General features: G+C 41.2%; 1 protein-coding gene across 4 annotated transcripts in view; it reads right to left on the reverse strand.

Annotated features, from left to right (window-relative positions):
* The window catches only part of REPS1 (RALBP1 associated Eps domain containing 1), a 115,417-nt gene that overhangs the window by 75,681 nt on the left and 15,127 nt on the right, over window positions 1–24,609 (reverse strand). For 3 of the 4 annotated variants that reach the window (XM_073671341.1, XM_073671339.1, XM_073671338.1), the window contains exons 2-5: window positions 15,994–16,117; window positions 10,538–10,734; window positions 8,733–8,886; window positions 5,168–5,292 (exon numbers count right to left, since the gene is read on the reverse strand). In XM_073671341.1, the coding sequence (XP_073527442.1) occupies window positions 5,168–5,292; window positions 8,733–8,886; window positions 10,538–10,734; window positions 15,994–16,117 (600 nt within the window). The remainder of the gene's footprint in view (window positions 1–5,167; window positions 5,293–8,732; window positions 8,887–10,537; window positions 10,735–15,993; window positions 16,118–24,609) is intronic. The other variant, XM_073671340.1, reaches the window with a different exon arrangement.

Here is a 24,609-nt window from a genome sequence, read left to right on the forward strand (position 1 = left end):
GCTCCCCCACAAGTGACCCCATTTTGGAAACTAGACCCCCCAAGACACCTATCTAGATGCATAGTGAGCACTTGGAACCCCCAGGTGCTTCACAAATTGATTTGTAAAAATGAAAAAGTGAAAAAAAAAAACACTTTTTCATTTTTATGAATCAATTTGTGAAGCACCTGGGGTTCCAAGTGCTCACTATGAATCTAGATAGGTGCCTTGGGGGGTCTAGTTTCCAAAATGGGGTCACTTGTGGGGGAGCTCCAATGTTTGGGCACACAGGGGCTCTCCAAACACAACATGGTGTCCGCTAATTATTCAAGCAAATTTTACAATCAAAAAGTCAAATGGCGCTCCTTCCCTTCCGAGCCCTGCCGTGCGCCCAAACAGTGTTTTTTGCCCAAATATTGGGTATCTGCGTGCCCAGGGGAAATTGCACAACAAATTTTGGGGTCCATTTTTTCTTGTTACCCCTGTGAAAATAAAAAAAAATGGGTCTAAAGTAACATTTTTGTGAAAAAAGTTAAATGTTCATTTTTTTCTTCCACATTCAAAAAATTCCTGTTAAGCACCTGAAGGGTTAATAAAGTTCTTGAATGTGGTTTTGAGCACCTTGAGGGGTGCAGTTTTTAGAATGGTGTCACTTTTGGGTATTTTCTGTCAAAAAGACCTCTCCAAGTGACTTCAAATGTGATGTGGTCCCTAAAAAAATGGTTTTGTAAATTTTGTTGGAAAAATGAGAAATCGCTGGTCAACTTTTAACCCTTATAGCTCCCTAACAAAAAAAAATTTTGGTTCCAAAATTGTGCTGATGTAAAGTAGACATGTGGGAAATGTTATTTATTAACTCTTTTGTGTGACATATCGCTCTGATTTCAGGGCTTAAAAAGTCAAATTTTGAAAATTGCAAAATTTTCAAAATTTTCGCCAAATTTCCGTTTTTTTCACAAATAAACGCAAGTGATATCGAAGAAATTTTTCCACAATCATGAAGTACAATATGTCACGAAAAAACAATCTCAGAATCAGGGGGATCCGTTGAAGCGTTCCAGAGTAATTACCTCATAAAGTGACAGTGGTCAGAATTGTAAAAATTGGCCCGGTCATTAACGTGCAAACCACCCGCGGGGCTTAAGGGGTTAAGGGCCCCATATCAAAGGGGAGAGATGACTTTTTAGAAGCTTTAGTTATGGCTGCATCTAGTTTGGGAGCCTTCTCCCAGGAGGAGGAGGCCGAGTCCCCAGAGGGGTACTTTCTTTTAAAGAATGGCGGGAGAGAACCCTTGTTTTCTTTCTGGCTTTTGCCACTCTCTATGGATTAGACCCTGAATTTTGTCATTAAACGGGAAACATTTTCTCTTCCTCTGCCCCAGTCCTCTGAACATGATTAGATCAGGAATAGGACAGACATTAAGGGTATGTGCCCACGATGCAGAAATGAAGCAGAAAATTTCTGCAGCATTTCTGCATCTCCCTGGCAGAAAAAAACGCATGCAGATTGTGCATGCGTTTTTCCTGCAGAATACATGCGGATCCACATGCGGATTCACATGTGTTTCCGCATGCAGATTGACAAGCACTTTCCAGGCGATAGCATCACTTGGAAAGTGCTTGACAACTAGGTCACACTGTATAAATCCATGCAAACAGCATGGATTTATACAGTGTGAACCGTAAAAATTAAAACAAATAAAGCTATACTCACCCCCGAGGCCCCGGCGTGGCTGCAGCGCTGCTTCCTGGCTGGTTCCCGGCTGCCGGCATATCGCGAGACAGAGCGGTGAAGGGCCTGCGGTCACATGACTGTGACGTCACCGCAGGTCCTTCAGCGATGCTGGCATTCAGAGAGAAGACGCCGGACAGGTGAGTATAAACTTTATTTGTTATTTTATTCTTTTTTTACAGGTACAATGGTACCCAGGTCTGGATGAGAGTCTCCTCTCCTCCAGAACTGGGTACCATCCGCACATAGAGACGCATAGAAGCCGCTTGTAAAAATGTACAGTCGCGGTTTCTGTGCGTCTCAATGCAAGTCAATGGCGGGAGTTCCGCTGCACTTCCGCAAAATTAAATGACATGCTGCGGATTTTTGTACGCAGCATAAACGCTGCGGAAAAATCCGCAGCATGTGCATAGAACATGCGGAATCCCCTTGGGGACCATGGGGTGCGGATTACCTAGCGTTTCACAAGCGTTTTCGCTGCGGAAATTCCGCAGCATAAACGCTTGAAAAACGCTACGTGGGCACACAGCCTTATAAGACATTTCAGAACTTTCCCAAATTCTTATGAAAAAAATATTCCCCATAAAACTACTGTACCCAACTTATTATATATTGTTGGAGTCGGTCCATTTTATACCGACTCCACCAAAATGGACACTGACTAACTCCACAGCCCTGCTTCGGTGACATATTTTTCTATTTGGATCAATGAGTATAAGCCTCATACAGACACCAGCACTATCATGACTCCCAAAAATACACTTGCATACGTGGTGTGCCCAAGTGTGATTGCGTTTTCAATAGGTTAGAAGGGAATAAGCCACTGCCTGACATCAGGAGCGATTCTTCTCTCTGACATTTAGTTGTGGACTATCAGACACCCTCATGAATATTAGTTGAATGCTGGCAAAGCAGCCAAACATCTAATGCTTATGGACACCTTTATTGATGATTAGACAAATACCTGGAACCTAGTATTAGCTATATTCTCCAATACAAGAGATCCCTTTTCATTTAACACTACCCTGAACTGCAGTAAACCAAACCAATTAGTCTTATAGAGGACCTTTTACAAAATGTTTCACGCTGAACTGGGCACACCACAACGCAACAATGGCCACAGAGAGGAATATATATTTTTTCAGTTATTTCACCTCTTCGTTTGGAGATATTAGAATCTAAAAGTATTTGGCATAAAATTAGTTAACGGGGTATTCCCATATCCAAGATCCTATCCCAATATGTAGTAGGAGTAATATTATTATTAGCAAATACCTTCAATCAGAAACACAATATACACTGCTCAAAAAAATAAAGGGAACACTCAAATAACACATCCTAGATCTGAATGAATGAAATATTGTCATTGAATACTTTGTTCTGTACGAAGTTGAATGTGCTGAAAACAAAATCACACAAAAATCATCAATGGAAATCAAATTTATTAACCAATGGAGGCCTGGATTTGGAGTCACCCCCAAAATTAAAGTGGAAAAACACACTACAGGCTGATCCAACTTTGATGTAATGTCCTTAAAACAAGTCAAAATGAGGCTCAGTATTGTGTGTGGCCTCCATGTGCCTGTATGACCTCCCTACAACGCTTGGGCATGCTCCTGATGAGGTTGCGGAGGGTTTCCTGTGGGATCTCCTCCCAGACCTGGACTAAAGCATCTGCCAACTCCTGGACAGTCTGTGGTGCAACGTGACGTTGGTGGATGGAGCGAGACATGATGTCCCAGATGTGCTCAATCGGATTCAGGTCTGGGGAACGGGCGGGCCAGTCCATAGCTTCAATGCCTTCATCTTGCAGGAACTGCTGACACACTCCAGCCACATGAGGTCTGGCATTGTCCTGCATTAGGAGGAACCCAGGGCCAACAGCACCAGCATATGGTCTCACAAGTGGTCTGAGGATCTCATCTCGGTACCTAATGGCAGTCAGGCTACCTCTGGCGAGCACATGGAGGGCTGTGTGGCCCTCCAAAGAAATGTCACCCCACACCATTACTGACCCACTGCCAAACAAGTCATGCTGAAGGATGTTGCAGGCAGCGGATCGCTCTCCAAGGCGTCTCCAGACTCTGTCACATCTGCTCAGTGTGAACCTGCTTTCATCTGTGAAAAGCACAGGGAGCCAGTGGCGACTTTGCCAATCCTAGTGTTCTGTGGCAAATGCCAAGCGTCCTGCACAGTGTTGGGCTGTGAGCACAACCCCCATCTGTGGACGTCGGGCCCTCATACCACCCTCATGGAGTCGGTTTCTAACCGTTTGTGCAGACACATGCACATTTGTGGCCTGCTGGAGGTCATTTTGCAGGGCTCTGGCAGTGCTCTTCCTGTTCCTCCTTGCACAAAGGCTGAGGTAGCGGTCCTGCTGCTGGGTTGTTGCCCTCCTATGGCTCCCTCCACGTCTCCTGGTGTACTGGCCTGTCTCCTGGTAGCGCCTCCAGCCTCTGGACACTACACTGACAGACACAGCAAACCTTCTTGCCACAGCTCGCATTGATGTGCCATCGTGGATGAGCTGCACTACCTGAGCAACTTCTGTGGGTTGTAGAGTCCGTCTCATGCTACCACGAGTGTGAAAGCACAACCAACATTCAAAAGTGACCAAAACATCAGCCAGAAAGCATTGGTTCTGAGATGTGGTCTGTGGTCCCCACCTGCAGAACCACTCCTTTATTAAGTGTGTCTTGATAATTGCCAATAATTTCCATCTATTGTCTATTCCATTTGCATAACAGCATGTGAAATTGATTGTCAATTAGTGTTGCTTCCTAAGTAGACAGTTTGATTTCACAGAAGTTTGATTTACTTGGAGTTATATTCTGTTGTTACTGCTGCTGCAAAACGTCACAGACTATGTGGTAGTAATACAGCCACATTTTTTTCTAAGACCCTGGTGCTGTTGTATTTTTCATATTTTTTCGATTACTTTCAAGTTGTTTTCTCTTATGGGAATGTGAACACGGCATTCTGGTTGATAACAGATGAAGGGGAGAGTGGTTTCCATTATATAATTGTATTGCAGCATTTTTATCCAGATGTAAATGAGGCATAAAGTGCTCTGACCGAGAGAGCACTTCCCGAGCATCTGCCTCCCTAGGTTGTTGCCCCGTCCAGCACTAGCCAGTTTACCCTGATTGCTCGCTCACTGTCCGATTTCCTGTGTGCCCATATATGCTGTTTTTGGAGGAAGGAGTGGTTGATCTTACTGACAGATTCCCTATAAACTAGGCTACAATAAAAAAAAAAAACAACAAAAAAAAAACGTTTGACATTGTTGCCTTCATGCAAGCTTGTCTTAAGGAAATAAACTACTGTACTTTGCCTTCTTCAAAATGGATAACAAAAGGAAAAGTGGAACAAAAAGAAAATGATGGAAAATAAAGCCATTCTAGTGCTGCAAATTAAAACAAAAGCAAATGAATATGCAACTAATAAAATGTCACACCTGGACAGAGGCGGGATGCATGGCTAAAAGAGCACTGCTTGGTGGAGTATCTGCAAAACTGACCCAATTTTCCTGATGTGGAAGTGGCGAGTGTGCTGGCCATGCTCCGTCACCCGATGAACCACCTAGGCAGAAATTCAGCAAATTAAGTATATACAACAAAGATTTCATGTAAATGATTCAGAAGCAACTTCAGAATACACAACCTAGAACAATAATTATTTGTGAACTTTAGTTGTAATGAAAGTTTACCTTTCTGTGAATTGCTATATCTAAAAGACTCCAAAAACGCTAAAATCAGGTGAACTAGTGGGAGGCAATTCAAGCTGTTACCCCTCTTAACAGTTTTCCAGGATCACAATATACACGGCACAAAATTGAAATTGTAACATCAAGAACGAAAAGCAGTAGCGTTAAACAAAAAAAAAACATGACAATGACATGCAAATGATGAAAAAAACAGAAAAACATTCATAACATCTTAATTTATTCAGTAACGAAAACAAGCACCACACGCACTTACACGCGCAAGTCTGGCAATGCTGCGGACCATAGTAACATGTTTAGGCAAAGCAGGCTGCTCACAGTAGCACGAGCAACAAGTGGCCTGGCATTATGTTGAAAATGGCTCCTAACCAAAGCAGGTGGGCAATGTCTAGAGGGAAGTAAAGCCTGTTCTGGACAATGATCTGGACTGCGCCTTTGTCATGATGACATCAAGTAGAGGATGGCTAAAACAACTTTGGGGCTGTAGCCAGGCGAAATGCGATTGCCACAAATAGTGGCTGGACCAGAAAGCAAAGCAACGCTGCACCTTGATGTCTATGGATCAGAGGATTCCACCCTGTTCCATTGATGCAATGACTGTCCTAATGAAGTCTGCACGAAAATATAGCACCTTGAGCAGCGGTTGAGCCATTTGAGGACCAAAAATAGGCATACCAAATAATGGACATAGTTTGACTGGGGAGCTGAAATCATCACCCCCTGCTCTATAAGTCAGGATGCGCAAGACAAGTAGTGAGGAAAACCGGTTTTGGGCACTTTGTGGCCTGTGGAAACCACTTTCTGTACCCAGAAGTCTGGAACAAGAAAAAGCCACACATCTCTTAAGTATAGATGCCCCTTTTTCTCCTGGCCTGTCAGGAGATGGCCATACCTCATGCCATGTTGGGTTTAGTGTGTCAATCACTTTTTTCTAAACATAAGTGATTGGCCCAAGCGTCCTCCAAAAAGGCCCAACCTCCCTCGCGTCCTCACTAGCAAGTCGGGTCAAAAAATCTAAGTTGTGGGATCCCGGCATGCAGAGAGGGGTCCCATAACTCACTGCTTTTACTCTTGCGGGGGGAAACACAGTCTGACACATTTCCACTGGAAAAAGTGCTACAGAGGGTGGTTGGAATATTAGGGAGTGTTTTGCTCACTTCTGTTACTTATATTGAGAAAATTCATCAGTCTGGGGCTGTTCACTTTTACTAAATAAAAAGAGCAGCCCCTACTAGTACCAGGTACTCTTGTTAAAGCACTTACAGTGGAGGAAAAAGGATTTAGTCAGCCACCAATTGTGCAAGTTCTCCCACTTAAAAAGATGAGAGAGGCCTGTAATTGACATCATAGGCAGACCTCAACTATGAGAGACAAAATGAGAAAACACATCCTGAAAATCACATTGTCTGATTTGGAAAGAATATTTTACACCAAATTTGAAAAAAAAAATTATTTGGTCACCCACAAATAAACAAGATTTCTGGCTCTCACAGACCTGTAACTTCTTCTTTAAGAGGCTCCTCTGTCCTCCACTCATTACCTGTAATACTGGCACCTGTTTGAATTTATCATCAGTATAAAAGACACCTGTCCGCAACCTCAAAAAGTCACACTCCAAACTCCACTATGGTGAAGACCAAAGAGCTGTCGAAGGACACCGGAAACAAAATTGTAGCCCTGCACCAGGCTGGGAAGACTGAATCTGCAATAGGCAAACAGCTTGGTGTGAAGAAATCAACTGTGGGAGCAAAAATTAGAAAATGGAAGACATGCAAGATCACTGATAATCTCCCATGATCTGGGGCTCCACAAGATGTCACCCCGTGGGGTCAAAATGATCTCAAGAACGGTGAGCAAAAATCCCAGAACCACACGGGGGAACCTAGTGAATGACCTGCAGAGAGCTGGGACCAACGTTACACAGGCTACCATCAGTAACACACTACGCTGCCAGGGATTCAGATCCTACCGTCCCAGATGTGTCCCCCTGCTTAAGCCATTACATGTCCGGGCCCGTCTGAAGTTTGCTAGAGAGCATTTGACTGATCCAGAAGAGTATTGGTAGAATGTCATATGGTCAGATGAAACCAAAGTAGAACTGTTTGGTAGAAACACAACTAATTGTGTTTGCAGGAGAAAGAATGCCGAGTTGCATCCAAAGAACACCATACCTACTGTGAAGCATGGGGATGGCAACATCATGCTTTGGGGCTGTTTCTCTGCCAAGGGACCAGGACGACTGATCCGTGTACATGAAAGAATGAATTGGGCCATGTATCATGAGATTTTGAGTGCAAACCTCCTTCCATTAGCAAGGGCATTGAAGATTAAACGTGGCTGGGTCTTTTCAGCATGACAATATCCCAAGCACACCGCCAGGGCAACGAAAGAGTGACTTCGTAAGAAGCATTTCAAGTTCCTGGAGTGGCCTAGCCAGTCTCCAGATCTAAACCCTATAGAAAACCTTGGAGGGAGTTGAAAGTCCATGTTGCCCAGCGACAGCACCAAAACATCACTGCTCTAGAGGAGATCTGCATGGAGGAATGGGCCAACATACCAGCAACAGTGTGTGCCAACCTTGTGAAGACTTACAGAAAACATTTGACCTATGTCATTGTCAACAAAGGATATATAACAAAGTACTGAGATGAACTTTTGTAGGTGACCAAATACTTATTTTCCACCAAAATTTGAAAAAAATTACTTTCCAAATCAGACAATGTGATTTTTCAGGATTTGGTTTCTCATTTTGTCTCCCATAGTTGAGGTCTACCTATGATGTCAGTTACAGGCCTCTCTCATCTTTTTAAGTGTGGGGAGAACTTTCACAATTGGTGGCTGACTAAATACTTTTTTCCCACTGTATGTCCATCTCCTAGTGGCAGCCAGATATATAGATATAGTCCAAGGTCCTTAATCACTCCATGGCAGGGACAAGAAACTGTATAAAAAAAAAAAAAAACCCTAAAGAAAAAAAAATATATTTTTTTTTATCTAAGATTTATATCAGTCTGACTTAGTGCACCATAATCGTTCCCAAATTCAACCACTAAAAAATATTTAAGCTTTGAAGAAAAATCCCTTAGCGTAAAAGGTATTGACGGTACTGACCCCATTTAAAATGAATGCATTTCATCGCAACTAATCTCTACTGTGACTCATTAGGGCTAGATAAATTATGCCTATATGCCAAAGGTATCTCTAAATATAATTTGCTTTGTCATACATATTCAACATCCAAGCAAGTCTGACATTAGCAATGGAAAAAAGGTGTTTCTAGGTCAGCATACAAATGTACCTGTTTGCGTTTCATTGTAAGGTGTCCAAAATGGACCAGACCCCGATACAGCCCGTTCATTGTTTCCTCCACTGGCGTGTCGGCTGTGCTTCCTCCATGTATGGGGAGAAGATGGTGGCGACTGCTGGGGGGATACTACAGGTGAAGTGGACTCCTTAGCAAAGAAAGGAAGAAATAAATAAATATTTATATACTCAGTGGTAGTATACGTTTTAAATGTATAAGGCAGTTCTCCGTAACGTAACACATTGTTAACAATAATAATGTCAAGCAAAGCGGCTTGTTTGGGTCACAAAGTCAAAGTCGTCACTGAGGGAGGACAAACAAAAAGGTAGACCTATAGTGTTTTTTATTGAATCCAACCTCTCAGAGCACTTCCCCAGTCTCTGTCTCGCTGGCTCTATACTTTGCCCAGCCCCATCTTCCTCGGCTTGACTGCCAGATCACCAGTTATGTAGCTAAGTCAGCGAGTTGTCAGTAAGGCAGAGGAAAATGGTGCCAGGGAGGAGAAAGGCTTGGTAAGTGCTCTGACATGTCCAAGCAGATGTCAGACATTTTTCAGTCAGGGAGCAAGATTGCATAAATAAGATGTGGATGACAATATCCTTCACAGAGCAACATGACCTTCAAAACAATATTGTGGGGAGCATGGTTCTGACAGATTTCCGTCCATTCAAAAAGATCAAAATCTAACCCATCGAGCCAGATACAATGACAGACTTGATAATTCACTGCACTATATAAGTAGTGCAAAGTATTGTGTAAGGCATCAAAGGATCACACGTCCCCTTGAGGAATTTTTATTTTTTATTTTTTTTTAAGAACTGTCAAAAAAAACAAAACATGTCTGGTATCATCGTGTCGGTAATGATCAGTACAATAGAACAATATTTATAATGCATAGTAAACAATAAAAAAAATAAACCCAGAATTGCCATTTTATCCATTCTGCCACACATACACAAAAAAAATAAAGTTAAATCAAATAGACGTGTAAAATAATAAAGTATATTCAGGGAGTCATAAGTACTTCATTTTGCGGAATACAGAGCTCTGATGACTCTTGTTTTGAGAAACGAGCTTAAGTTTTCGTTAGTAAAATTTATGAGTCCATACATCTATTTGATGATTTTATTTTTGCCATGTATGTGAGGCAGGACTGAATGTATGTATACACACACAGATTAATCACTAATACCATTCACCCATACTATAAAAAATGGTCTATATCCCGCAAAGTGAAATAAAAAAATGTTTAGCTTATGGTTCTCAGTATACAGCAAAAATTGCATTTTTAAAACTGTATTAATTGTATAAAAGTAATTTTCTTTTTTATTTCTATAGCGCCAGCAAGCTTTAGTTTTTATTGGTCCTATTGTGGGTTACAAGCAATGTTGTGATTGTTCTTGCAATTTTTTTTGTGTGTTTGGGAGGGGGTGAGGGAGCGTGCGGACTGAAAAATTTCAATTTTGGCGTTTCTATTTTTTGTGCTTTTTGGGTATTTACCATACGAAGAAATAATTTTAGATTTGATAGATTGGCCGCCAGGCCAGTCGCGGCTGTTAGATGGTGGATGACAGCTGTATAACACAGCCAGAATCAGCTGTGTATGGAGCACTCAGCTACCACAAAGGTCTATAACATTCTAATATTTTTGAAGTGCCATCTAGTTACTTATGAGTCTTGTGGTACATGGTTGTGTATAGTACGAGTTGGTGTGCACTCCGTACTCAGTTTCATCATTTGTGGTCCAAGTCAATCCTTATTTTATTACTTCAAAAATAAAAAAAAAAAGTGAATTTTACCTGTTGTTCTGTTGGACCACGAGACTGAATAGCATCATGACTAACTGAGCTTTTCTTGACGCTTGTTCTGCCAGGAGGAGGTGGAATAACTCCTGAATAAGACGAGGAGTTATCACCGTCTGAACCGTGGGCGACTGAGTGTCTTGAATCTTGCTCGTTTTTCGGCACCAGGAATCTCGGCAGAGGCAGATCCTTAACTGAAAATGGAAGAAAGTGATTTCTTTTTGGATTTTTAGTAATAGATAATAGCATGTTTCTGGTTCATTGTGGCAGTTATGTTTGCTGAAGTGACCGGAGGATTCACCAAAGTTGGTGGTCACATTAGATTCTCAAAAAATGAAATTATCCTGTCATTCTCACAGCCTACTCTGATATAAAATGTTTTCTGTCAGCAGCGATGGGCCGCAAGAAAACTGCAGCTTGGGTTTGATTATATTATCCCCATAAACAAATTCATCGCTGTTTTTATTTTCCAGTCTATGGAGGGGTTCACATACAATATTTTTCCTCAAATTCGGTCAGGAAAAGAAAAAAACCTTCAATACCTTAAAAATAGTAAAAATTGACATCAAATCACTCACTGAGCAAGACCTGGACGTTGTTTAACAATCTACAACAAATTTTCGTTATTAGCCGATATGGCATGTATGAAGCTGGCTCAGGAGAGGGGCCTGCTTACATAGCCAACTTCAGTCTGCATTTGTAGCTTAACCATTTAAATGCCGCTGTCAATCTCTGACAGCGGCATTTAAATTACATCATTACTGACGCACATATGCTCCTGTCAAAGTGGGGAACCAATAGGTCACTATGGCAGCTGAGGGTCTGCTAAAGGCCAGATTACTGCCATCTTGCTATGAAGCTCAGCTACTGGCAGAGCTCCACAATTTCACTATATATTGCAATACTGTGATATTGGAATTCATAGTATAAGCGATCAAACAACTGAAGTATCAAGTCCTCTAAACATGACCAAAAAAGTAAAAAGTTTTCAAACAAATATAAAAAAGGTAAAACTCTAAACAGCCCTCCTCCATTTTATTAATAAAAAACAAACAAACAAAAAAAAAAACAAATACACATTTGGCATAAGGTTTAAAAACAATTCTGATCAAAATATCAGTGAATTGAAACCATATGTTAAATGGTGAAAAGAGAAAAAAAACAAAACACAACTCTTAAGATCACACCTGAAGCTTTTCAAAGCAGCACTTTCTCCCACCTGCCACCCTCCCAAAAAATACAGCAAAATAGCAAGCAAAATGTTGAATGTATCCCAAAATGGTATCAATAAAAAGGTCAGCTCACCACACCAAAATCAAGCCCACTCTTTACTTAAAAAAATATATAATGTTATGGGCTTCAGAAAATGGCAACACAAGTGTCAGATGGCAACACAAGTGTCGCCCCCCCCCCCATTTTCTATGAACATTTATAACCGTTTAGGAGCGGTTAATGGCAAAGTGTGTGGTGGCATAACCCCTTTAAGGATACGTGCACATGGTGTCTTGAAGCATCATCTGTCGTTTTTGCAGCCAGTTTGCCTATTAATTTACACAGAAATCAGTGGCAGCTTCCAAGCAGAAACCACCTGAAGAATAGTCCGCTCACTTCTTTTCACCACTTCATGTCTTTTGAAGCAGCTAAAAGTAGTTAAAAAAAAAGGACAAGGCATATCTATAGCAAGCGGTTTTGACATTGCTTTGCATATGTTCATTAGCTTTCATATTTGAGCGCTTTTTCAGGTAGGTTCCAGGCTTCCACCCTTAGATATTTAAAAAATAGTCTGAAATTTGTAAAATTTTGTTTGTTTGTGTTGCTATTTTCTACAATCAACTTTATGTTTTCGCTCAAAGTGCTAAGGCTGATGCTGTGCGTTGATGATGTTTTTGGGGCTTACACAAAGTTTTGATTTGATATTTTATTTTTTTGCTGAAGTGCGGCGACCAGAAGAAAAAAAAGTGTATAGCACATAGGTGTAATTTTTTTTAATTTCTTTATTTTTAATAGTGGAAAAGGGAGACAATTTGAATTTTTTCATTTTATTTCTTTAGTCCCCTTGGGGGACTTGAAGTTGCGCTAATTCAATCACCTATACTATATATGACAATACCACAGTATTGCAGTACATCTGACTGCAGTTGGTTTTTTTTTTTTCCCATGGACCACTAGACTTGCATTGATGCAATAGACTTGCATTGATGATTCTGAATCAAAATCAGACATGTCTCCGCAATTTTCGGTGAACCACTCAGTCTGGGAAAAATCTCGGACATATGAATGGTCTCAGACTATGACAGATACAAGTGCTATCCGTGAAAATCACAGATAGCACTCGTATGCGAAAAACGGACAACTAAATGAGGCCTTACAGGGAGGTTCAGCAGGTCAATGGCTGACATGGCAACTCATTGGTGCCCCGCAGGGAGCCAATAGAAGTCAGTAACCGAGCGCACCATTACTCAAGTCATTTAAATGGTTAAACTATAGTGATCGAAGCACACGCCAGCTGCTGAAGTTACAGGCAGATGGCAGCTATGTAACACAACTGGCATCTGCCTGGCATGAAGCGGTCTAAGCTCCAAAAACTGCTTCAATAATTCCTGATTGACCCATGATGAAAATGTATGTCATAGTTCATAGTTCATTAAATGGGTTGCCCCACGAATAAAGTACATTTAAATAGATCTTCAAATTGGATGTGTTAAAAAAAAAAAAAGTTTTCTTGTGCTGAGAATCTTGTAGATGTTCCCCTGCTATGTACTGTCTAATAGTTGTGTGACAATGCAGAGTTACTCTAGTCCTTGGTCAGTACATACCACAGCTCCTGGCCAGAGGGGAAGCATAAGTGACCTATGTTGATGATACGGCAAAAACGCTCACTCCTGTGATAAAACAGGCAGGGAAATGTGTTATTTCAGAAAGCAGCAGCTGCGAGCCCCTGCTGATTTGTCTGAGTGAGTGACTTACCACATCTCCTGGCCAGGGGAGATGGCATATGTGCAGACCATGAACTGGAGCAACCCCACATGGTCGGACACTGCAAATAATCGTATATGGCAGAGGTAGAGTTAGAGGATTAACTCCACACAGGAAAATTTTGTATTAACATATTAACTGTGGATCCTATTATTATTCCAAGATCTATTGGTTAAAATGTACTTTCTTTGTGGGTCAATTAAATTATGGCGTTTAATTAATTTGCTACAGTTAATCTGATTGCAATGGCACTACTATAGGCCAAATCTGCTTATTTCATCATACAAAATCATAATTGGCCAATAAACACCACTATCATTAAAGAGGAGCCATCAAGACTCCCAAAATGTCTGTTTTGGTTAAGAATTGCATTCGACATGAAATACTGGAATATCTTTTATTTTTAACTCTATGTGCTGTCCCTCTGTTATTCCTATTACGCTACGTTCCCACGATGAGTATTTGATGTTGCAGATTTTCTGCAGCACTTCTGCATTAATTGGGTAAATTAGATTTCTTGCATTTTTTTCATTGTATTTTTATGGTTTGTCATGTCTGGACAACAATCATTCTTAGCGCGTTTCCGTAGCGGAAACACACTAAACGCATATGCATTTTTTTACTTGCGGATTTTCCACATCCAATGCAATTGTGTGTGGAAAATCTGCACCAACTCAGTGTATTTGTAAGAGAAATTGATATGCTGTGGATTTCAAACATGCACCGTAGATCAGTTTCAGTTGCTTTAAAAATAAAAAATAAATAAAAAAAAGACAGTGAGCATGAGATTTCTATAAATCCTATCCACTATGCTGGAACTGTATGACATTGTATATTTCTGCGTATAAAAGGCAATGTCAAAAACTCACCAAAATCTCAACCTGGGAACTTAAAAAATAGGATTTTTGACTTAAGATTAACAAATTTACCTGTTGTGTTTCCACACAGCCTGACATCCAATCAGTGATTGCAATGACACAATGTAGGGATACAGCCCCAACTGCCAAAACTAAATTGTCTTTGTAATCAAATTTAAAGGAGAAAAATACAGGAAAAGCATAATATAGAGTTCTAAGAAAAGTATCTTCAGAACCCATGTTTGAAAATAGAAGTATTTACCAAGTGTCTGCTCACATAGCATTCTGCATTATGGCTGGGGGTCCCATTTGAATTCCTGATGAAGCCATAGACTAGTAAGACACAAAGGGAGTTAAAGGGGTATTCCCATCTCCAAGATGCTATTCCAATATGTAGTAGGTGTAATAATATTAACAAATACCTCCAGTCTTTTTCCTCATGTGCAGGTATTGCAGGACCTTAGATATCCATGGTTACGACTACGATATAATGACAGTAAGCTAGTTGCTAGTGGTCGTAACCATGGATACTTAAGGTCCAGCAATGCCTGCACATGAGGAAAGAGACATAGCGAATCAGAAGAACGATACTACATTTCTAATTGGAAGTATTAGCTAATATTAATATCATTACACCTAGTACATATTGGGATAGGATCTTGGAGATGGGAATACCCCTTTAACGCTGTACTTTTTTCTGCTAGTGGCTGAAACGTTATGTGAACAGGGTTTTAAATAGACATGCCAGGAAAGGGGACAACTGCTTTTTTTAAACCCTTAAAACAAAATCGTGTACGTGTATGTTACTGCTGGGGTGACCATATTGGGGGGGGGGGGGGGGGGCTCAGGAGCTATTTTACATAACTGGAATATGTCTAACAGCAACAAGCGGATTTGAGCTCCGAGCTCGGCTGTTAACCACTTAGCCAACCTCAGACATCAGCATTTAATTTGAGCATGCACCAACTCCCATCATCCCCTTGCAACACACCTGGGTTGACATGGCAATGGGGGAGTCACTGCCATCTTGGTACTCATGTGACGCTCAGTCACAGGCAGAACTTCGTAGACCAGCATGATTTCCACTATATATTGCAATACAGTATATAAAATAAGTGCTCAGACAATAGCAGTTTCAAGCCCACATGTGGATGGAAAAATAAAGTAAGAAGTAAAAGCTGAAAAAAAAAAAAATCAACCCCGTAAAAAAAAGCAAATATTTGTATTCCTGCATCTGTTCAAAGCCCAGACTATCAAAATATAAAATTAACTGCCATAAAAAAATAAAAAATATATAATTTTTTCCCCCCATTGTTCAGCATATTGTTAGGTACATTCAAAGGTACAACTTGTCCCACAAAATAACAAGCCTTCAGATGGCTATGCGGACGTAAAAATAAAAGAAGGGTTAGGAAAAAATGCAAACGTGTAAGCGAAAATTGGTTGAGGAAACAAGGGGTTAATTCAGCCACTGACTGACTTAATACCTTTGACCTCAATCTTTGTTTTGGCTCTAAAATAATTACCAGCGGTCCAAATGTAAATTAAAATGTTACACATTCTGCATTTCTGATGAAACCTGTTGTATCACATGACAGAAACTTCGGAGGAGTCACTTACCAGTGTTTAAACTTTCTGCTCGCAACGGTAAACCAGACTGTGCAACAGCTACAAGCTTCAGCGCAATGTAGAACTGGCTTCTTCCAAAGTAGCCTAGTCTAGTCGCTCCACATAGCTCCATGATCTGAAAAATATTGGAGAAAAGAGGCAAGTAACTATAAGCAGGATACAAAATAAGGTAGGACACAATCAAACCTAAAGAAGAGGACAGCAGATCCTGGGACTTTAATGCTCGGAGCCATCAGCTGCACTTAGGATTTACTGCATCGGTAACACTTTTACCAATATCCTGAGGCAGCTACTATGTATCCTACTGAATGTAAAGATATGGACTGGAGCTCAAAGTGGCCTCATGCTCCCTAAAACATTTCATCTATGATGACAAGATAGGTCAGGCTGACACACTTAGCTAGGATCTAGATTATTTTAAAAGGCATTTATTATGAGGGGAAAAAGCCCAAATCTTTGCTTAGTATTCACAACAGGCCTGTAAAGTTTTGACTCCTTGTCATGACTCACACCAACTCTATTTAACTATTCTGCTAGTTGTGAAAGCTATCCTCTAACAAACAAGAAGCAACCTGGCAGGTTCTCTTAAGAGTCGCTTGTGAGATCACACCCAAGAATAAAAGGCTGAACTTAATCCTTCCCCTACGAGTAGGTGTAATCAGGACATTAGGCCATACAGTAACTAGCTAAAGCACCAAGTGCATATTATGTAATATCTTCTGGAACACACATGGAATCAAAGAAAAAACATTGGGCCCGATTCATCAAAGCTTTTACAACACTATTCTGCCAAGAAAACCTATGTCAAGTCACATCATTTGGCACAAAGTGGGGCTGCACTAAAATTAAACGACTTTTGATGTTCTCGCTCCATTTTCACCCATCTCTAACAAAGTGGGCGCAGCTGCTACAGGACGGGGGCCACTTGTCAAATTTATGATGACCTGTGGCATTTGCTACACCACAGGGACTGGAGTAGGATTTGTGGCAAGGCAGAGAGATATGTATGGCACTCAACTAACGCTCCTAATGCACGAAAAGGCAACAACACCAGTCTTGATTAAACGGATTCATGCATTGTCGGCAGATCGCGGTACACTGAAGGACCTGCCGACGTCAGCGTCGCGTGACGAGTCACATGCCTATGACGTCTGCGCAGGACCTCCAGTCCATCGCAATCTGCTGGCATGTGAAGACAAGGACACCGGGAGCCGTCAGAAGGTAAATATAACATTTATTTTTTATTTTATTCTCTCTTTTTTTTTTCTTTTTTTTTTTTTAACAGTTTCTATGGTACCCGGGTCCAGAGGAGTCTCCTCTCCTCTAGACCTGGGTACGATCCGCACATTGAACGCATGTATTCCGCATGTGCTTATCTAGTGAAGCGGAATACATGCGGTTTAATGCAAGTCAATGGCGGCGAAAACGCCGCGCTTCCGCAAAATAATTGGTAGTGCTGCCTTTTTTTCCGCAATGATAATCCGCAGCGGAAATTTCTGCAGCATGTACACAGCACATGCAGATTATCATTGGGGAACAAGTCAGACCTTCTACCAAGTGGTTTTTAAGCATTTCTGCAGCGTTTTTGCCGCTGCGGAAACGCTTAAAAAACATATTGTGGGCACACAGCCTTAAATAGGCTTTAATTGGAGCCAAATTTTCCACCAGTTTCTGGCCTCAATTATGGTAAATCTATCCATGGAAAACACCACTTCTCTAATACCCTTATATGCCCTCCTGAAAAGCAGATATGGAAGTCAATTTGAAGTCTAAGGTTTCGTTGTGGGCACTTTGAGTCCAGTTTTTAGGAGATTCACAAACCTCTCAGGACGACTATTTTTTGCACTAATTGCATTTTTCAAGAGCACCATTTTGGTGTACATACACCTTTATTAACTTTTTCTGGAGGGAAAAAAAAATAGGATTAGGCTATGTGCCCACGATGCAGAAATGCTCCGGATTTTTCCTGAGCGTTTCTGCATCTCCCTGGCAGAAAAAACGCATGCGGATTGTACATGCGGATTGTACATGCGTTTTTCCTGCCAGGGACATGCGGATGTGAAGCGTTCTTCACTTGCATTTCTGCATGCGGGCGATTTTAGCATCACTTGGAAAGTGCTTGACAACTTGGTCACACTATATAAATCCATGCAACCGGCATGAATTTATATACTGTGACCTTAAAGAATGGTTAAAAATAAAAAATGAAATCTATACTTACCCTCTGATGGCCCCCGCAGTCTTGCTTCGCTCCGTTCTCCCTTGTCAGCAGCTCGCGGTACACGGCACTGAAGGACCTGCCGTCACTATGACGTCAGCGCAGCTCCTTCAGTCCACCGCGATCTGCCGGCATGGGAGGACAAGCGCAGTGGGGGCCGTCAGAAGGTAAATATGACATTTATTTTTTATTTTATTCTTTTTTTACAGGTTCTATGGTACCCGGGTCCGGAGGAGAGTCTCCTGTCCTCCACAACCGGGTACCATCCGCACATTGAAACGCGTGGAATGCGCATCTACATATGCAGTGATGCAGAATCCATGCAAGTCAATGGCGGCGAAAACGCAGCACTTCAGCAAAATAATTGGTAGTGCTGATAATTTTTCCGCAATGATAATCCGCAGCGGAAATTTCCGCAGCATGTGCACAGCACATGCGGATCATCATTGGGGAACATGGCAGACCTTCTACCAAGCGTTTAAGCGTTTCTGCAGCGTTTTTGCAGCAGAAATGCTTAAAAACGCATCGTGGGCACACAGCCTAACAGCCACATGCATAAATATATTGTTTTGCTATGTTTGCACAAGAAACAGTCGAACAGTTTTTATTGGTACCATTTTGGAGTTCATACGACTATAATCACTTTAATTTATCTATTTTTGGGTGGTCGAATGAACTATAAAAGCTATTAACTGTTTATTCATCTGGCTAACAGCTGTACTAAGTTGTGGGGCAGAAAAGCAGGCAATGGGGTGACAGAAGGAGCACCCCACGCTCTACCTAGATGAGGCATCTTACACATGTCAATTGGCACCAAAGGAGTTAAAATTGGTGGTCAATTTTTAGAATAAAAATGAAAATAAATAAAATAAAAACCAGTAACTGGAAGAAAAGGCCTTGTGTACGGTCCTAGAACGGACAACATGTGTATGGTATTATAAAATGGTCCTTGCCACTGACCTATTGGATGTGCTACGGCAAGAAAGGGTCACTCCGAATACACCTCTATGGGAATGGCCCAGCCACGCTAGCACGTTTTGTGAGGTTCAAATCTGGATTTTACTTTGCCTTACAAAAGTTCACACGCACATATAACCCTCCACGCCGCCAAGATTTTCATCTATATTGGCATTATTTCTATAAATCAGCAGTTATTAAAGTTTACGAGACCAAAAATGGTGTCCTAGTTAATAATGGCATTACATCTATAAAAATCAGATGCTATATGGTTGAGCTGTACGGGATGTTTTTTTGTTGTTGTTTTTTTACGCACCCATAGACATGAATGAGCAAGTCTCATTGAAAATATGGAAAAGACTCAAGCATGCTACAATTCTTTCATTCAGACATTCAGTCCATGTAATAAAAGTCATTTGGACAGCCCCATTGAATAACATTGGTCTGAGTGCCGTCTGTTCTTCTCATGGACAACACTGTCACCGGCAGTGTGAAATGCAGCCTTACTCTGCCTGATGGAGTAGTGGTCTTTTTCTACTATAGCAGATGTCGTTGCTATTTGCTGTGTACTATTTAAGGAAGGGGCCCATGTAGGAGCCGGAAGATATCTATACCTGTAACCGACCCATCTAAAAAGTTTATCCTCCTGTGCAGCTATACTTTGCCCTTTTGTCTCAGGATTTTAATGGACACTTACACGTAATCTTTAGCTTTGAGCAATTTTACACCTTGAATTGGATTTGTATAAATTAAGGTGACAAGTTTATTTATGCCATAAACCCAAAACTGACCTATAGAAGCACCAACTCGTTACTACTATGTACAGGTGCATCTCACAAAATTAGAATATCATCAAAAAGTTAATTTATTTCAGTTCTTCAATACAAAAAGTAAAACTCATATAGAGTCATTACACACAGAGGGATCTATTTCAAGTGTTTATTTCTGATAATGTTGATGATTATGACTTATAGACAATGAAAACACAAAAGTCATTATCTCAGTAAATTAAAATAATTAACAAACACCTGCAAAGGCTTCCTAAACATTTAAAAAGGTCCCTTAGTCTGTTTCAGTAGGCTCCACAATCATGGGGAAGATGGCTGACTTGACAGATGTCCAGAAGGCAGTCATTGACACACTCCACAAGGTCCCAGAGTTCAATTTTCATTTGGAAATCAAAGTCCCAGAGTCTGGAGGAAGAGTGGAGAGGCACACAATCCAAGCTGCTGGAGGTCTACTGTGAAGTTTCCACAATCAGTGATGGTTTGGGGAGCCATGTCATCTGCTGGTGTAGGTCCACTGTGTTTTATCAAGACCCAAGTCAGCACAGCCGTCTACCAGGAAATTTTAGAGCACTCCATGCTTCCCTCTGCCGACAAGCTTTTTGGAGGTGGAAATTTCATTCTCCAGCAGGACTTGGCACCTGACCACACTGACAAAAGTACCAATACCTGGTTTAAAAACAGTATCACTGTGCTTGATCGACCAGCAAACTCGTCTGACCTTAACCCCATAGAGAATCCATGGGGTACTGTCAGGAGGAAGATGAGAGACACCAGACCCAACAATGCAGACGAGCTGAAGGCTGCTATCAAAGCAACCTGGGCTTCCATAACACCTCAGCAGTGCCACAGGCTGATCGCCTCCATGCCGAGCCATATTGATGCGGTAATTGATGCATGAGGAGCCCCGACCAAGTATTGAGTGCATTTACTGAACATACATTTCAGTAGGCCAACATTTCCAATTTTAAAATTTTTTCAAGCTGTTGTTATAAAGTATTCTAATTTACTGAGATAATGACTTGTGTTTTCATTGGCTGTAAGCCATAATCATCAGCATTAACAGAAATAAACACTTGAAAGAGATCACTCTGTTTGTAATGACTCTATATAATATATGAGTTTCACTTTCTGCATTGAAGAACTGAAATAAATTAACTTTTTGATGATATTCTAATTTAGTGAGAAGCACCTGTACACATTTAGCACCACCAAATATCTCTTCGATTACTAACTCTTACAAGCTAGCGCTGCTATACTTAGGGACAATGTTTGATCTTCCTGACACATGCATAGAGCCAGGCAGTCACCAGCCAAGATAGTGGGTGCCAGCACCACAGCCATTACTACAGCGCCCTCATCTAAGTGCGACCAAGTGTTCATGTCTTATAAACGAAAAGTAGTAAAAAGTCATTGGTAAAACCTCTGAATGGCTACACTCTCTTGAGAACAATAGGATCCTACAGATACTCAGGTAATTAGTTATAATCATGGGACAATCCCTTTAAGAAGTGTAAATGAGAGGGACATGTTGTGAGTAATGTACAGAGGATGTGTCAGGCCGTTTCCGGGTTTTAGAACAGCCTGCGTGCCACTTCCCTCATGACAGATCGAACAAGTTTCCTTTCTTATCTGAGTTTTTGAGGGAAGAAAAAAAATAATTAATACGCTGCAGCCAAGATGTTACACAGACCTTCATCTTACAGTGTTTTTTGTTTTTTCTCTTATTCATTATTAGATTGACTTTAAAAAAGGGATTTTCCTTTTTTTTTTTTTTTTAAATGCCAAAATGATTGATGAATAGTAAGTTAGATAACCATTTGTACTGCACTTTTTCAACAATGGGCTGCAGTGGGTTAAGGTGGCCGACATCCTTCTCTGATCCATAGACAGAAGCTGGCTGGCTTGGTCATTATATTTAATCATGCCTCTTTGGCTCTACACATACACTGGGGAAAATAAGTATTTGATACACTGCTGATTTTGCACGTTTTCCCACCTACAAAGAATGGAGAGGCCTGTAATTTTTATCATAGGTACACTTCAACTGTGAGAGACGAATCTAAAAAAATATCCAGAAAATCACTTTGTATGATTTTTATATAATTAATTTGCATTTTATTGTATGAAATAAGTATTTGATCACCTAACAACCAGTAATAATTCTGGATCTCACAGACCTGTTAGTGTTTTTTTTTTTTTAAGAAGCTCTCCTGCTCTGCATTCATTACCTCTACTAATTGCACCTGTTTGAACTCATTACCTGTATAAAAGACACCTTTCCACACCATCAGACTCCAACCTCTCCACCATGGCCAAAGACCTGCCTAAGGACACCAGGGACAAAATTGTAGACCTGCACAAGGCTGAGATAGGCTACAGGACAATAGGCAAGCAGCTTAGTGAGAAGGCAACAACTGTTGGCACAATTATTAGAAAATGGAAGAAACACAAGATGATTGTCAATCTTCCTCGGTCTGGGGTTCCATGCAAGATCTCGCCTTGTGGGGTAAGGATGATTCTAAGAAAGTCAGAAATCAGCCCATAACTACACGGGACGATCTGGTCAATAACCAAAAGAAAGCTCGGACCATAGTCTCAAACATTACCGTTCGTAACACACTACGCAGTCGTGAATTAAAATCCAGCAGGGCATGCAAGGTCCCCTTGCTCACACCAGCACATGTTCTGACCCGTCAATGACCATCTGGATGATGAAGGTGGCATGAGAGAAGGTCATGAGGTCAGATGAGACCAAAATAGAACTTTTTGGTATTAACTCCACTCTCCATGTTTGGAAGAAGAAGGATGAGTACAACCCTCAAGAACACCATCCCAAATGTGAAGAATAGTGGGGGAATAATCATACTTTAGGGGCGCTTTTCGACAAAGGGGAAAGGACAACTGCACCGTATTGAAGGGAGGATGGATGGGGTCATGTATCATGATATTTTGGCCAACAACCTCCTTCCCTCAATAAAAGCATTGAAGTCTTCCAATGACCCGAAACACACAGCAAGGGCAACTAAGGAGTGGCTCTGTAAGAAGCATTTCAAGGTCCTGGAGTGGCCTAGCCAGTCTCCAGACCTGAACCCAATAGAAAATCTTTGGAGGGAGGTGAAATTCAATGTTGCCCAGCGACAGCCCCAAAATCTGAAAGATCTGGAGAAGTTCTGTATGGAGGAGTGGGCCAGAATCCCTGCTGCAGTGTGTGCAAACTTGGTCAAGAACTACAGGAAAAATCTGACCTCTGTAATTGCAAACAAAGGTTTCTGTACCAAATATTAAGTTCTGTTTTTCTATTGTATCAAATACTTATTTCATGCAATGAAATGCAAATTAATTATGTAAAAATCGTACAATGTGATGTTCTGTTTTTTTACGCCTAAACGTAATAAAAATGAATTCACATCTCAGATACAAGAACCCCCATTTTTGGTTATGTTGTTCTACTGAAATGTTAACCCGTAAAATCAATCAACATGACAATGTCACGTCTTGTGAAGAAACCCTACTTATGTCAAAGACAGTCAGTGCCACTCATAAAGAGTAGGAGGGAGGCACTCCGATGCCTTAGAGCCAGGAACCCTACACAAAGAGGCAGGATCAGGCCTTGTTCTTATTATATATCTTTATATTTGGGAAGAGTAGATCGGTAAAGCCCTCATATCCACTTTATAAAAGTACTGGGGCAGCAGGACTAATAAATATCTTATTTGGATTTATTAACCCCAACAAAATGTGATATTGTAGCGTAAAAAACCTGAACATTCTCAACAGAGTCCATCCACACAGGAATGATACACTTGAACTTCTCACCCACTTTACTTCTATGGTAATATGCTCTTCTCATTCCCGTGTGCACACCTGACATCTGATACACGCTGCCTAATCCACGGACAGCATGTATCAGGTACTGGCTGTATGAGCTCACCCAGGTATGCCTGATTCTGAAACACTGCGGAGTCTCAGAGAAAGACATACTTTAAGGCCACATTCACACATTCAGTATTTGGTCAGTATTTTACAACAGTATTGTAAGCCAAAACCAGGAGTGGAACAATCAGAGGAAAAGTATAATAGAAACACGTCACCACTTCTGGATTTATCACCCACTCCGGGTTGTGGCTTACAAATACTGATGTAAAATACTGACCAAATACTGAATGTGTGAACGTGGCCTAATAAGTAGCCTCTGCCTACATGAGTTATAGGGAGAGACCTATCAATTCAAGGCAGCGGGCGGGGAGAAGCCAGTGCCTCTCTGACTAGTCTACAGAGCGGTCTGAGTCCTCAGCTGCTTTTAAAGTCAGTCTTTCTTGAAATGCCGCAATGTTTATATACATGGCTGAGATCATACAGCCAGTGCCGGATACATGCGGCCTGTGGATTGGGCAGCAAGTATCAGCTGGCAGCTGAAAATCCCATTCTGTATTATGTAAATCCATTCTGCATCAAGCAGCATTGAAGGAAAAAGCCCCCTCCCCAAAAGGTGAAACTAGAGTAATTTCTTTAACCCCCATTCGAAAAAAAAAAAATAAGGCTGTGTCCACTATGCATTTTTTAAGCGTTTCCGCAGCGGCAATTCCGCTGCAGAAATGCTTAAAAACCGCTTGGTAGAAGGTCTGCCATGTTCCCCAAAGATAA

This window comes from Phyllobates terribilis, unplaced genomic scaffold (assembly GCF_046119375.1).
Source record: "Phyllobates terribilis strain yellow unplaced genomic scaffold, ASM4611937v1 Scaffold_3__8_contigs__length_932513732, whole genome shotgun sequence".
Taxonomy (NCBI): Eukaryota; Metazoa; Chordata; class Amphibia; order Anura; family Dendrobatidae; genus Phyllobates; species Phyllobates terribilis.